The sequence below is a fragment of the Arvicola amphibius genome, chromosome 2 (assembly GCF_903992535.2).
Source record: "Arvicola amphibius chromosome 2, mArvAmp1.2, whole genome shotgun sequence".
NCBI classification, from domain to species: domain Eukaryota; kingdom Metazoa; phylum Chordata; class Mammalia; order Rodentia; family Cricetidae; genus Arvicola; species Arvicola amphibius.
In genome coordinates, this window is record NC_052048.2 from 916624 (window position 1) to 933391 (window position 16768).

Consider the following 16768-nt stretch of genomic DNA (forward strand, 5'->3'; position numbering starts at 1 on the left):
ATTTCAGGACAATCTAGCTTAGACAGTGAAGGAAACCATCAAAAACAAAAAGCTGGTAACGATGTAATTGAACAAGGAAACATGTTCCAGCCCCAGCAACAACAGAACTTGGCAGTTTTAGCTACGTGGTTCTGGTTTTAGTCAAGGATAGAAGAAAGGAGTTATGGAATCTCCCTTCCACAACTAAAGAAAGCAGTTAGGTCTAGTTGTGTGTCAGAGGTGTCCCTGAATGGAGGCCTAGAGAGGTCATTGTGTAAAGCTATGAAGGTGAAGCCTGGATTGCCTTGGAGAATCCAAGATATTGGAGATGCCAGAGTCGTGGGATACCTGCTAATGAACTGCTAACAAGGAGTGGAACCAGCCCAAGAGGAAGAAGTATGTTGCAGTCAGCAAAGCTATAAGGACTCGGAGATCTGAGGGGCATTTTGATGTCAGACGTGGAGATGCGGAGTTTGGAATTTGCCCAGCAGTTTTTTGGTCTTACTTTGGTCCAGTATTTCCTCACTGTTCACTTTCCTCTATTTTGGAATGGTACTGTATATCATGTATCATGATATGTTGGAAGTATGTGACCTGTTTTTTTATTTTGATTTTATAGGGGATTACTGTTGTAGGCCACTTATTTGTTCTCAGCTGCTCGGCCCCAAAATAACCACACAGTAACTATATTAAATCACTGCTTGGCCCATTAGCTCTAGCTTCTTACTGGCTAACTCTTACATCTTAATTTAACCCATTTCTATGTCTGTGGCTTACTGGCAAGGTTCCAGCATATCAGTTCCTGGTGGGTGATATGGGATTCCCCTCTGTATGCTGTGAATACCATTGTTTAGTAAAGAAACTGTCTTAAACCTGGTCAGGGAAAAACAGAGGTGGGGGGGGGTGAAACTGAATGCTGGGAGAAAGAAGGTGGAGTTAGGGGAAGCCATGTGGTCACCACCAGGAACCAACATGCTGGAATTTTACCAGTAAGCCACAGCCACAGGGCGATACACAGATGAATAGAAATGGGTTAAAATAAGATGAGTTAGCCAGAAATACATTTAAGTTATTGGCTAAACAGTATTGCAAATAATATGGTGCCTGTGTGATTATTTTGGAGCAGCAGGCCTACTACAGATTATAGTTAAGAGACTGCATGAATCTCCGAAGAAACACTAAGCTTTAGACGTTTAAACGGTGTTGAGATAGTGATGGACTATAGGGCTTTTTGACGTTGGAATAAATACACTTTGCATTATGTTATAGCTACAAGCTTAAAGGGGCCAGGGAATGGAATGTGATGGCTTAAATAGATATGGCTGCCACAAACTTTGAATGCTTGGCCCAGCCCATAAGGAGTGGCACTATTAGGTGTGGCCCCTGTTGGGAGTAGGTGTCACTTTGTCAGAGGACGTTTGTCACTGTGGAGGCAGACAAGCCATGCTCAGTGACAGTTTACTCCTGCTGCCTGTGGAACAAGATGTAGAACTCTCAGCTCCTCCAACACCATGTCTGCTTACACACCACATGACCTGCCATGATAATTGACTGAACCCCTGAACTGTACGCCCCCACCTCAAATGTTTTCCTTACTAAGAGTTGCTATGGTCGTGGTCTCTTCACAGAAATAGATAACCCTAACTAAGCCAAGTATATTGTGAAAATCTGACTTCATATAAATATACCTTTTCTTTTGACAGGGGCAGGATCCTACTCCTTAGTCTATTTTTGAATTAGCAGTAATCTGCCTCAGTCTTCCATTCACGGTGCTTTTCTTCTTATGGAAAAAAAGTACAAAAGCATTTTCAAATAATCGTGTGTTCCTTGATACTGCATGTGTTTCCTACAAGTTTGGTAGCAATATGGAAGCCGAATCTACAAGTTGCTTTCTACATAATTTTCCTAAAACCCTGTCACTCTCCACTCTCATGTTTCAATGTTTATGTACACAACATCAGGGTTTTAAAAATAAACAGAACTAGGGGTATAGTTAAGTGGCAGAGCACTTAACATGCATGAGGTCTAGAATTCCATTTCAACCACTGGGTGAGGGAAAACTTCCTAAAAAAATAACCAATGCTCTCCTAGAAGTAAACATTCTCTGTCCCCTGTAGCAAAAGCCACCTTAGCCTCCCTGAGGTTGTGCCACCATGCCTAACTTATCAAAATGTGTCTACTGAGTGGGGGTAAGGAAATGGAACCATGAAGATTTCAACTGCCATTCTTTAAAAAATAAATGTTTATTTCAAGTATGAAAAGTAATGTCAAGACATCTTCCAAAAACTCCATTCAGTTTAACAAAAGTATAAAACAAAACTTCTAAAAAAACCTTTACAATAAGGTACAAAATACTTAGGAATATACTTTGACATTCACAGTGGGCATTTTCTGAAAAATAAGTTTTGCTAATGTGCTTAAAAACAAAAATGTATTTACAACCCCAGCCAAAGTCTCAGCTAATGAATAGTTACATCAGAATGACAGCATTTCAAAGTAAGACCTGTTGTAAGTCACCTTCATGGTTGTTTTTTGTTTGTTTGTTTTTGAGAGAGGGTCTCTCATGTAGCCTAAACTGGCTTAATGGACTATGCTGCTGAGGGTGACCACTTACTGATCCTTGTGTCTCCATCTGCCAAATAAAACATCGCAGGTGTGCACCACTGTGCCAATAAGACTTAAAACAGTAAACAAGGTTCAATAGCGTAGATCACACAGTTTGCAGTTCCTAGACAAATGCAATCTATTTCTTAGCCTGCTTAACCAGCAGCTAAACCAACATTTTAGTCACACAGTATCAATGAAAAACATACCAAAAGCTGTAACTGAACTCCTTGGCTGAGAAATCCAAATGTGAAAAGTCCTGAGTTATTTCCAGCAAGGGAGCCTGAAAAGAAAAAGTTAGAGATTTCCTGGTGATAGAAAAAAAAAACCACTACATCCTGTGACTACTTCACTGGACTGCTTCCAAGGCTTCTGCTTCTCTTCTCCAGGTACATCTTTTTGTAGGTACGGAACATGACATCTGAGTCTTTTACTGGGTTTTGTAGTGTTTCAAATTCATCGGCACTGAAGCTTCTCTTAGGGAGTCTTGAATCAGCACGATCTAAGAAAACAAAACTGATACTTAATGTTCAATATGACAAATATACAATGAAACATGAGACAGGAAATGTACAGTGTCTGTAGTGGCAGAAAACTGAGCTAGAAATGACAGTCAATACCTAAGATCACAGCATTTTCAAGGTTCAGCTCAAGGCTAGTCTGAGTTCCACAGCAAGAGCTTGCCTCAACAACCAAAGGAAGAGATGGAAGATGGTTCAGTGGTGGCTGCCTTTAGTTCCACCACCTGGGAGGCAGAGGCAGGTGGCTCTCTGAGAAGAGAGTTCCAGGCCAGCCAAACCAACATACGGGGACCTTGTCTCGGGGTGGGGATGGGGCTGTAAGTGGGTGTGGAAGGCAAAGCAAGACGTTTCATTCCCAGCACCTACAGGATGAAGGCTCACAACTGCCTATAACTCAGGAGATCCAATGTCCTCTTCTGGACTCTGAGGGCACTGCACCCATATACACATAACCCACTCCCCAACACATACATACATAATTCAAAATAAAAACAAACGAAATGGAGAAAATACAGGAAGTTATCCAGGTACATGATGTAATCCTACACTAAGGTAGAAACAGGATGATCAGAAATTCAAGGTCAGTATTAACTATAAACAAGGTTCATTTCAAGGTCAGCCTGGGTTACATAAGACACCATCTTTAAAAAAAAAAAAAAGCAATTAAGAGCCTGGCCAGTTCTAAACAGTGAGTGAAAAAGATGTAACAGTCTACCCTGGTCATGGTATATAGTGCGGTGCTCCATAGGTCTTGTTTCTCCTGCTTTCAAGCATTTACAGCTATTCTCTCTCACTTCAGGGGCCTCCCCCTCATCACTACACCTACACTCTTGATCCTGCCTTTAGTCATTCCTCTAACAGGTTGGTAATGACTGTCAAATCTAGAGCTTCAAGAATGCAGAGCAAGCCGGGCGGTGGTGGCGCACGCCTTTAATCCCAGCACTCGGGAGGCAGAGGCAGGCGGATCTCTGTGAGTTCGAGACCAGCCTGGTCTACAAGAGCTAGCTCCAGGACAGGCTCTAAAGCTGCAGAGAAACCCTGTCTCGAAAAACAAAAAACAAAAAACAAAAAACAAAAAACAAAAAAAAAAGAATGCAGAGCAAGCACTCAACTTTTTGAGCTATGACCTCTTTTTTTTGGGGGGGGGGGTTAAGACAGGGTTTCTCTGTAGCTTTAGAGCCCATCCTGGAACTAGCTCTTGTAGACCAGGCTGGCCTCAAACTCTTAAAGATCCACCTGCCTCTGCCTCCACAGTGCTGGGATTAAAGGTGTATGCCACTACCACCTGGCGCTATGCCCATTTTTTGATCTTTTTTTTTGAGATAGTACTTTGTTTTGTGGTCCAGGGTGGTATCCAGTTCTCTATAATCCTCCTGCATCATCCCCTAAAGTTCTGGGATTATGAGCATGAACTAGCTAAGGCTAGCTAAGTTTTTTCTTTTGTGCATTATCTCAATATTTCTGACTCAATTTGTATTTGTTTGCCTATACATTTGAATCTCTACTCTCATCTTGGTCAAATTCCTCTTTTAAAAAATACAATTTAAAAAAAAAGATGACTCAATGATTAAAAGAGCATGCCACTCTTGTAGTGGACCCAAGATCTATTCCTAGCACCCATGTTGGTGGCTCAAAACTGCTTATAACTCCAGTTCCAGAAGATCTCACACTGATGGCACCTATATGCACAGACCCAGAAACCTATACGTATACACTAATTAAAAATAATAAATCTTGCCAGGTGGTGGTGGTGCACACCTTTAATCCCAGCACTCAGAAAGCAGAGGCAGGTGGATCTCTGAGTTCGAGCAAGTCAAGCCTAGTCTACAAAGCAAGTTTCACAAAAGTCAGGGCTACACAGAGAAACCCTGTCTCAAAAATCTAACAATAATAGTAAGTAAAAAAAAAAATTTTTTAAAGATTCTATCATTGTGCTTAGTAAAACTGTTCCCAATTCCAAGACTGAAACTTTCACTGTCTTTTTGTTGTTGTTGTTGTTGTTGTTTAGGGCTTTTCTATGTAAGAACCCTAGCTGTTCTGGAACTCACTTTGTAGAACAGGCTGACCTTGAACTCAAAGTACTGGGATTAAAAGAGTATACCAATACTCAGCTATCTTTGCCTTTTAATCTAAGCAAAATTTAAGACATAACTCTTCAACTTGACTCTACAAAATACAGTCATTCACTATAAATTAAACAGATAGTGAGGATTCAGTAAATACAGTTCTTGCCTAGCATGCACAGAGCCCCGGATTCTGTTCTTAGCAGCACATAAACCTTCAGCATATGAGAGGATAGAAGAAAGAGGATCAGTAGTTCACGGTGAGTACAAGGTGAGCCTACCAGATAGCTGCTGAGCTGAATCGCCAAAGAAAAGTTACCAGGCAACTAGCCTTGTCCTCTAAAATACTCACTCACTATCCTCAATGAACTTTGAAGAGACGAACCAGGTTCAAGTACCTAATATCTAGCAATGACTAAGCCAGGCGACAAATGGGAATAATCTCCCTGCCTACCATGATAGGGAATTGAATGAATGAACCTACAAATCACCAAATGGAAACTGGCAGACATTACTGGAGGCCAATTCAGGGTGTCCCAGATCTTAGTGAAGAGTTGCACAATATTCTTATTTAAAAGTCACAGGATACAATGTCAAAATTGAGGTCAGTCCAGATCTAGAAAATTTAATACTTTGTCTGGCCCTACTCAGGGAAAAGATACAAAACTCCCATACCTAATTCAATGTGATAGTATTATTTTTCTGTTAAAAAAGACCATCCTGACAGAGAAAACAGAACTCTTTCTTACATTCAGAAACAAACACAAGTGAGAAAAAAAAATATAAATAAAATCATGCGTGGTGAAAGTACATGTTAATTATACCCAAGTTATAGACAAAACAAAACAAAGGAAACAGATGGTGTTTTACCTATTTCTTGACTTGATTCAGGTATCTTTGTCCTTGCAGGGATACATTTTAACCAGTCTTCTTTTGTAGATTTTATTCCTGAAACTGTTTAAATACTTGTTTTCAGATATATAATCTTTACTCCTCTATTTTAGCATAATGAAATAAAAAACCCCACCCCAGGTCTCAGATTCCAAAACCCTAAGAAAAATGCCTACGAAATGATCGTTTGGTTTTAGTCTTATTTGTTTTGAGAAAGGATCTTATTATGTAGTTCTGATTGGCTTGGAGCTTACTATGTAAACGAAGCTGGCCACAAATTCAGAAACCCACCTGCCTCTGCTTCCCAAGTCTTGAAATTAAAGGTGTGTGCCACCACGTCTTGTTTTGAAATCAGCCATTTTAGACATTAAACAAAATTATTTTGTATTCTATACCTATCACTTTACACACACAGAGAGAGAGAGAGAGACAGAGAGAGAGAGAGAAATTATGCTGTATAGCTTCATCACCCCAAAGATATAATCAGAAGTCAAAACTAAAATAAAACTTCAACTAAAATCCTACAGTTTTCCAATCTGAGTTTCACTGCATAGTGTATTAGCTGTACTATCTACAACTTCAAAACCTTCTCTTATGACCACAACTATTCATCCATTTTCTCCTTTAATTCTGCACTTCATGGAGATGCTACCTATGACTCATAATTGCTGTTCTGGCTTTTTCACTGTTTAAGGTTTTTGAAATGTCGTCTTATTGCCAGGGTTGGCCTAAAACTCCCTGGACTCTTCTGCCTCCAGCATTCTGCATGTACCGTTCTGTCAGATGTGACAAATTTGAGATTAATTTGTTCCAAGCAATTACAGCTTCTACAAGTCGTCTATTTCATAAGCAGATTAGATGTTGCCATTTTAACTTTGGGGATAACATCTTCATCCTCAATTTCAAAGACTGCAACATACTGACCCCTTACATTAAAACTGTACATTACCACCTGATATTTGGAACAAAGTTTCACATAGAGGCTGCTTTGAAATTCCCAACATAAAAAGAAACTAAAACCCAGACATTGGCTGTGACTGCGGTTCAGTGGGAGAGCGCTGGTGGTTTGACCACCAATACCACAAAATCAAAACTTCTTCAAACAAATGTACACTTGAAACTTTTCAAACTTTTACCACAAGAAATGCTTTTCACAGTGTAGTTTCTTAGGGACTTAATAAAATATCTGTGCTCAGGAAATGTTCGTTTGGACAATTTGCCAGTACTAATTTACTATAATTTAAAATAAAGGGCAACAAACAGGAGACAAATGCTGCCCACTGCCCCCGACCCTAACCCTAGCGACCGCTCCAAGGGCTACACCTCTATGGTGCCTCCCACAAACCACTGCTGGGCTCTTTTACAATTCTACCACTTAGAAGATGGAGACAAGAGGACTGGAGTTAAAGGGTCAACCTTGATGATAAAGTGATTTATCACCAGCCTGAACTGTTTGAAACTGTCTCCCCGCATCCCCCCAAAAACGATTATACTGAACCTTGCACAGGTGCTTGTTCCTTCCCAGGTCCAGGCCTTGGGTCATCTTGCATGTCAGCAGAGCCTGTATTCTTCAACAGCACATCTGGACACAATTTAAACTCCAACATACTAGGCTTGTCTGTGTCATCATTTGCCGTGGATGTAGATACCCTACTCTTCTCCTTATTAAGTTTCTTGGAGGCACTGTCCAATTTGGTGAGACAAATGCTTTCCCGTTCTGTGCATTTAAATGCAACTCGATTCAGATACTGTTTCCTTTGTTCCTTTACCTGGAGAGGTATCTCACTGGACTTATTACTCATACTGGTCAATCTTTCTAATTTGGTTTTATCAATATAGGCTTTGTCCAGCTGTTTCCTGTCAAGTTTTCCACTACTATTTCTTGACACATTGTACATCCTAGACTCCTCAGAATGGTGGAACTTGAGATTTTTGCCATGGCTGGTAGGATTATGTTCTGGTTCTTTTGAGGTCTCTGCACTGACATCCTGCCCCTCAATTAATTTTCCCCAGCTGGGTGATGCAGACTGCTTACTGGACTTCATGTGTTCAGAGTCACACGGCATATTTTCTCTGTTTTTGGAGGCGTTACTCCCCGAATGTTTGTCTTTCTGTCGCTGTAAATATTCTTGTACCGTTATGACTCTAGTACTCTTAGAGGAGCTGGCCTTTGAGTGTGACGACTCAGAATCTGGCACAGTCTTTTCTTTAACACTGGCTCTTTCATTTGGTTCTGTCAGAGTTCTGGCTCCACCATTTTTGTTCTCCTCTTGTTTTTCATATTTCTTCTTTTTTATTTCCATATCTGGGATAAGTACATGGTCTATTTTTCTTTTTTCAAAATACTTCAGTCTGGAGGAACCTGCTTTAAATTTTAATTTTTTCTTTTCTGGTGACACTGACTGCACCAAAAAGTTATTCCTCCTGCATGGATCTTTATTTGGCAGAAGTTCTACATGCGCTTTTACTGGACCAGAGTCTTGGGATAAGTGTTTTTTCTGTATGCTTTCCTGAAAAGCTTGTTTAGAAAATGTTGGCGTATTTTTATCAGAGTTGGAAGTTGTCACTTGATATATTTCTGTGGTTATTTTATTTCTTTTTAAGGGATTTAGTCTGTCACATTTAGATGAAACATTTTTTAATTTTTGCTCCATTTTCAGTGAGCTATCCTGCTTTGTTTTACATTTGTCCTTATCTTTTTTGTAACATTTCACTGAAACATGATCAGTTAATTCCTTTTCCACCTTTGGTAAGCTGCCATCTTTTGTTTGGGGTGTTTTTATCTTTTCACCGTGTATTTCAGAAAAGTTGCCTTTGTCGGCTGCTTGGATCAAAGGACTTTTTGGGTTATTAGAAATAGGATTGATTTCAAAAATAGTGATTCCACTATTGCAGGACTGCTCTCCTTGTTTGCAGCTGTCGTCCTCCAAAGAACATTGGTCTTTCTCTTTCTCATTTATGGATCTGCAATGACACTGTGGCACACCTTCATAAACCATTGAGAGCCAACCCAAAGCACAGCAATGGATTTTGTCTTTCTCCACGTCCAACATTTCAGGGTCATGACTTTCTTCTCTGGGGACCTGTGAGTCACAAGGGCTCTTTACTTCTGCAATGACTTTTCTATTCTCTTCTGCAATGACTTTTCTATTCTCAGGTACTGCCAATGTGTCTAAGTCACAGGGTTGATCTTCTTCAGGAAATAATTCTTTGATTTGGTCTGAGTTTAATACCGTAATTTTTATTTGGTCTGTGCTATCCACAGACATATTACCAGTTTTATGATCAGTTTGATTTTCTGAGACTTCATGTATCTTTCGTTGGCCCACAGAAACTTCATGTCTGCTAACAGTTTCAATGCCATAAGGAAACTCTTTTAGAAGTTCTGACAGTTGGTCATGTAGGTACGAGACAGGTTCATTTTCATCATTAACCTCATTTATTGCAGTTAGATTGTGGCTTGACTTAATGCTGACCGTATCAGTTTCCTGATGAGGATCCTGCTGAATAGCAGCTGGTGAACACACATCCTTAATTGTTCCTTTTACGCCAGTATTCTTATTGCTCTCCTCTAGAATTTCTTTGTTTGCTTCAAAATCCTCACTAGATGCTGGCTCTAAAGGCTGCAGCAGCACTGGCTGCGCAGAGACTTCATGAGGAACATCTGTACACTGCACACACTTATCTTTCTTAAAATCAAAGTTTTTATTTTCAGTGGTGTCATCTACTTGTTCTTCTTGCTGACTATTAATTATCTGCTGATTTGATGAAGGTTTCTGGGGCTCATTTTTTACAGAGTTGAATATCTCTGCTATCTGGGAATTGTAAGATACATCACCTTCTGCAAGAGAACAGATACTTTCGATCTGTAACATGGGCCCACTCACAACGGTGCTGTCCTTAGGGTTAGGCAAAGCTTCAGTGCACAGGGTAGAGTGTTTTCCCAGGCTGCTATCAGCTATGTCTAGATCAGCCTGTGTTGGATTGTGCTGCTTTTCCTTGAGCATAGGCAGGGAAAGCTCGGCTGATATAGTATTTGTTACTCCTCCCGTAGCATCAAAGGGCAAAGCAACAGCTACTGTTGTATTTTCTGCTTGCTGGTCTTGTAAGCTACAAACACTGCCTTCTTTAACAACTGGATACACAGTTTCAGCCACTTCAGGTGCTAACTCTTTCCCAGGTGCCGTTTTGATATTCGAAAGAATTAAGGGTGAAACTACAGCAATCTGAAGCTCTGTTCCTTTTCCAACAGTTACATCTGGAGACTCATAACTTTGTGTGAGAACTGACAAGACTGTTTGTGATGAACTGGACATTTTCTGAGAACTTCTAACATCTGAACAAAAATTCTTAACATGAACTTCATTCGTGGGATTTGAACTGCCAACTGCTGTTGTACTGGTTCTTGATACAATACGCTGTTTTTCTTCTAAAGGCTTTGGAACGCTTTCTTCTGTGGTTTTTGGAGGTTGATTTTTCCAAAGAGAAAGACATGTTGCTAGCAATTCCATTGAGTAGGGACTGCTACGTTTAGCAGACATTTCTTTTGTTGAAAATTCAGAATGCTGAGTTGGTTCAGTGTAATTAGTATTGGCTGTTTTACTACAACCAGCTGCCATCAAAAGATCTTTATTGATTTTAATTTTTCTTGCAAGTTCTGAAAACTTCTTTTTGATTTCTACTAGCGATTTAATATCCCTCACCAGCTTTTCTTTTGTAGCATTTGTGTCTAGAACTTGATTGGTACTTGGATTGCAGGGATACTTTCTTTCCTCTTGATTATTTTGAACAAGAGTCTGAACACCATCCCCAGAAGAGCTAGCAGAGTCATTATAAGATTGTCTTGTATTTATTTTCAACTCACAGAATTTTCCAATAGTGCTAGGATTTTCATTAATGTTCTGCCACTGCTGTTGAAAGCCTTTGTAAGTATCTTTCTTTTTTTCAGATGAGTGCATTTCTGAACTCTGAGGAATTTCCACAGACAAGTGTCTAGAAACAGGCTGAGAATTTTGCATGTTTTGGCCTCCATATCTACAGCTGTAAGGGGGGGGAAGAAGCCTTTTGCTGGTTTCTGCAGCATACTGAATTGACACAGGTACAGGATGCTTTGACTGTAAAGTCTGTGTAGAGGATGCAAGCTGATTGTTTCTAGCTTGCAATGACATAGATGACACAAAGTTTTGTTTCTGAACAGAAGGGTCTTGCACAAAGTTTTGTGGTAAACAAGGATATTGCTTTGGAGGAGGCCTGTAATCTGGGTAAGTAGGTTCACTGGGTGTGCACTGTGTCCAGCCAACAAGCTGATCTGGTATCGAGTGGTTTAGTCCCTGATTTCCTTGATAATTTCCTTGGCAATTTATAGGAACTCTTACAGAATTTGAAGGAGTCATTTGTAGTTGCACAGAGTAGTTATCTGATGTGACAATCTGACTCTGTGGTGCATGCATATAAGGCATATTAGACCCTCCGTCAGGTTTATGGGATATGGCTGCCTCTGTATGAGAAGGTATAAAATTCCTCATTGTTGAGTTCATCCAGACATTTTGTACAACTCCTGAAGACACTGTTTGCAAACTGTGGTTTGGTTGTTGGGCTCCTTTAACATTTGTACTTGTGACTCTTTCTACTGAAGTCTGTGAGGCCACAATTGTCCTATTATGCATATTAGAAATAGAGAGCTGAGGAGTTATGTAACTCCTGACGTTCAGAAGTGGCTGTGAAACTGAATTTGAATTAGTGGGATACATGCATGGTTCTTGGTTTTGTGGGAGGCAGCTGAAAGAACTTTGAGAAGTTGTGGAAGGCAGTAAGAACTGCTGCAAAAGAGACGACTGACTTTTAGAATATGGTGAGTTTTGGGCAGCATTCTCTGGTTTTGCATTCCAATTCATATTTGATCCGGCTTGGTAGTAGTGCTGTATAGTCTGTGGTTTTAAATGTCACAATTCTGCAAGAAAAACAAATAAAGATCTTTTATTAAAAACTTTTCTCCCCATCTCCTGACTTTTTTTGAGACAGACTTTCTGGCCTAAAACTCCCTTTGTAGACCAGATTGCCAGATTGGTTTCAAACTCAGCTTAGACCAAATTTCAAAAAACAATGGAAGCAAATTATGTCTATGGTAACTACAAAAGGACCTCATATTAATAAGTCATACACACATAGAGGAGTAATAATGGAAGCTGCAACAATAATTTAGCCAATTGTCAAGACAATGAAATGTGTAACAATTCACTCTACTCAAAGCAGCTGTCACCTATTAAATTAAAGTGGCATCTTATTGCTTTTACTTATTATTTTTTGAGGTGGGAATGATGGACTTACAGATACTCAAGGATGCTAAACATTCACTCTACTCCTAAACTATAGATAGATAGATTAGATAGACAGATAGATAGATAGATAGATGATAGACAGACAGACAGACAGACAGACAGACAGACAGATAGAGCCATAGCCTGTTCATACTTACCGATACTTACTTTATTCTAAGCTAGCTATGTTGGTTGTATCAAAGCTAACCAGGGAAAAAAGTTCTTACTGTATATTCCCAACACATAATTCTATTGAAGTACACAATAGCATCTTGTCTTTTCACAAAATTTCTAAGCATAAACATTCATTCATAAAGTTTCACACTCTACCCACAACTATTCAAGAGGCTAAATAAGATTGTAAGAATATCTAGACAATGTAGAGAGACCCTATCTGAAAAATAAAACAAAATCTAAAACATCTTTTAAGACAAAAGGAATTGTAACAAACACAATACTGTTACTTCACTAAAAATGTATCTACCTACATAGCATTCAACTTTATGGCTATGTCACTTGTGATGTACCAAGAAATTTACCTGGGCCAGGCCCAGTTGTACATGTCTATAGTTCCAGAACTCAAACAACAAGCAAGAAGACATCAAGTTCAAGTTCTAGCTAGACTAGAGAGCAAGTTCAAAGCCCACCTGGGCAGTTTCAGTGAACACTATCTCAAAACAAAAAGCTAAAACTTTGAGGATCCAGATGGTCTAGAGTTCCTTTCAAGCACAAATCTTAACTGAGGTGTAGCTACATGAGAAAACTACAGGCATGAGATAGTGTCTAAGTCTAAAGAAGAATGTCCTCTAGCACACATAAAATCACAAGAGCAGAGCAGTGTGAAAGAGGAACTCAGAGAATGGGACAAAGGCAACTTGCATTCAATTCTATCTTTAATAAGTAGACACTGCTCTCTATAGAAACAGCTGTGGAAAAACAAAACTTATTCATTCTTGAAGTGAAGCCAGAGTCTTAGTCCTATGTCTCTGTATATCACTACCTTCCTTTCTAGGACCCTGTGTTGCCTATGGCTTTTATGTCATAAAAAAAGAAAGAAAAGTATTATTTGACCTTTGTCCCTGATAGAGAACAACATTACATAATTTGCAGTTCCTTGAGTGACAGGAACATCTTTTACTTTCTTTTATTCACACTGAGTGCACACTACTGAGAACTCTGAGTGCATACTGAGGAAGAACTCAGTGCAGTCTCAGGAAGCACTCAGTACCAGCAGCACAGAACGTTCAACCACACCCACAGCTTTAGAAAGCAGGAAGAACCAGAGTTTAACACTGCAAATGAAGTCTTGAGTGAGACTTGGTACAAAGTAGTGCTCAGAGTATTCTGCCTAGAGATGGAAACTCCACCCATCCCTTAAAAAAAGCTGACCCTATCCATCACATCCTTAGGGTTTTATTGAGTATACCAAGAAGGGATTGCTACAAGCTACCCCTTGAATTTGTAATCGGTCACCAGAAGTACTGGGAGTCTTGTGAAACTGAGTCCTTTAACTAGAATTTGATGATATAGTACTGAATGGGAGAACAAGATATCCAGAAGGCATGTGCACAAAACTAGAGAATAAGTTGGCAGGGAGAAAAGTCCCTGCTGTCACAAGTGTTGTTTGAATATAGAAATACAGTGTTAAAATCAGGTGGGTTATGGGGAAGACACACTAGAGTTGCTGGCACACCGAAATACTTTGCAAGGAACAGATGGCCATGAAGATAAACTTGGAGAGTTTAATTCTAAACCTCCAAGCTGTAGAGATGAAACACTGGCTGAGCATGTCACTATGTCCTTCGGTACAGTAGAAAACGTACCAGTATTTTACTACAGTGCCAATTCTGGACAGAGGTCCCCAAATCCTTATTTAACCTTGAACTTGCAGTGATCCTCCTGCCTCTACACTTCAAGTGCTGTAATTACAAAGCATGTTCAACCATGACCAACTAAAAACATAGCTATACAAGTTGGTAACCTCATATTGGAGGTTGGAGGGTGAAGACCATTGGACCTGGGAATTCTATGGTCAGCTAACCTATCTGAAATGGCCATGCCTGGCTTTTACATGGGTGCTGGGGATTTAAACTCAGATTCTCTTGCTTATATCGCAAGCATCTAACACACTATATATTTAAGATATTCCATGAGAACTGTAACATGAAGGGGCCAGGCCTGCTTGTTTGGGTTTCTGTCCCACCCGGTACCCCACAACTGTTTAGCCCCAGAGAAAATCACACAAAGATCTCTGTAAGTTATAAAGCTGATTGGCCCATTAGCTCTAGTCTCTCACTGGCTAACTCTCACATCTTGATTAACCCATTTTTCTGATCTATGTTAGCCATGTGGCTTAGTACCTTTGTTCAGTGGGGCAGATCACATCCTGCTGCTTTGGTGATCTGGCCAGGAGTGGGAGGAATCAACTTCCTCCTTCCCAGAATTCTCCTGTTCTCATTACATCATTTTTACTTCCTGTCTGGTTTTCCCACCTTTACCTCCTGCCTGGCCAATCAGCATTTATTTAAAACATGATTGACAGATTACAGACAATTCTCCCACAGAGAACAAGTGGTGATTTGGATGAGAATGATCCACACATTCTCAATGGCTCACGTATTTGACTGCTTGGTCCCGACCTGGTAGAACTGTTTGAAAAGGATTATGAAATGTGGCTTGGCCTTGCAGGAGGAAGTTTGCCACTGGGAGTGTTAATGGAGGTGGGCTTTCAGGTTTCAGAAGCCCTCGCTCTTCCCAGTTAGCTCTCTGCCTCGTGTTTGTTGATCAAGATACAAGCAAGCTCTCAGCTACTGCTCCAGCACTAAGCCCACTGTCATGCTCTCTACCATAATGGTCATAGACTCATCCTACGAAATTGTAAGCTGTCAATAAACTGTTTCTTCTTTAAGCTGTCTTCGTCATGGTGTTTACAACAGCAACAGAAAAGTAAGTAAGACAGCACAATTGCAAACACTGGGTTTTCTTAAACTGTATCTACTGTATATTTTACATGTTCAGGGACTTCGTATAATCTGATATTCTCAATGTACAATAGGTAAAGGTCAAGTGAGGCAGTAGGCCCTTCTACCTGTTTAAATATTAATCACTATTTGAGGGAGACTTTGTTTTTGTAATTTTTTAAAATTTTCTTTAAAAATTCTAAAAGATTAAATTTATCAAGTATTATTTTTTTTAATTTTTTATTTATTTATTTTTATTTATTTATTATGTATACAATATTTTGTCTGTGTGTATGCCTGCAGGCCAGAAGAGGGCACCAGACCCCATTACAGATGGTTATGAGCCACCATGTGGTTGCTGTGAATTGAACTCAGGACCTTTGGAAGAGCAGGCAATGCTCTTAACCTCTGAGCCACCTCTCCAGCCCTCAAGTATTATTATACTTAATAATATATTATTATTATATCCACTATGCTCTGCCCAAATCAGAACTAAGCTAGGCACAGTGGAGCTGCCTGAATTCATAGCACCTAGAAGTAAGTCAGTCCACTGTGTGTAGCACCATTTCCTGGGTTTGGGTCCTGGACAATATAAAAGGAAGAAGCTGAATGTAGTAGACAAGCATGTTCCCTCTCTACTCACGACTGCTTCAAGTTCCTGCCTTGACTCCCTGCAAGGGGGACTATAATCTGGAATTGTTAATCAAGTAAACTTTTGCCCTTAAAGTTTCTTTTGTCAAAGTACCACAGCAACATGACAGAAATGAAGGCAGTGGACAGAGTGCTTGTCATGCCAAATGTGAGGACCACCTCCTATGTGAACACTAGAACAGCAGCATGCACCTGTGATCCCACCTCCCCTCCATCATGACAATTAACACAATCGAAACAATCTCCCATTAATATATTCACGGGCCATCCTAATTTAGACAATTCATCATTGAAGCAAGTTGACAAGTATAACGAACTCTAACACTCTCTAAGCCATCTCCCTAGCTCTTCTCTGTTTTTTGAGACAGGGCCTTCAAGCAATTGGGTTTATTTAGTAATGCCCCCACAAAAGCATGACAGTGGCAATGACGGCGATTCAAACCCCCCCCCCCACACACACACAAAAAAAAAAGCTGTGAACCACTTCTGTAATTAGGAAGGTAACTTTACTCTTCTGTATATGTAAGAAAAATCATGAGAGTGGTACTTAGCTCAGGGGCATGAAGGCTGCAGTTTGTAGCTCAACTGCATAAAGCCCTTGTTCTATCTCCAACACCATATAATTTAGGCATAATGGTACAAAGCAGTAATCCCAGCAGAAGGCTCAGAGAATCAAAAGCTCAAAGCTTTCCTTCCCTATTTAATCAAGCTTGAGGCCAGCCTTGGAAACATTAAGATTCTATCTCCAAAACAAAAATAACACACAAAACGCACACTTATAA

At 39.9% G+C, this 16768-nt stretch overlaps 1 protein-coding gene across 9 annotated transcripts in view; it reads right to left on the reverse strand.

Moving 5' to 3' along the window:
• Nucleotides 1-2203: 2203 nt before the first annotated feature.
• Nucleotides 2204-16768, reverse strand: part of Resf1 (retroelement silencing factor 1) — a 43182-nt gene continuing 28617 nt past the window's right edge. For all 9 annotated transcript variants that reach the window (XM_038320297.1, XM_038320303.1, XM_038320301.1 and 6 more), the window contains 3 exons: nt 7557-12008; nt 6038-6121; nt 2204-3085 (listed from right to left, as the gene is read on the reverse strand). In XM_038320297.1, coding sequence (XP_038176225.1) covers nt 2928-3085; nt 6038-6121; nt 7557-11952 — 4638 coding nt within the window. In that variant the 5' untranslated portion in view covers nt 11953-12008 and the 3' untranslated portion in view covers nt 2204-2927. The remainder of the gene's footprint in view (nt 3086-6037; nt 6122-7556; nt 12009-16768) is intronic.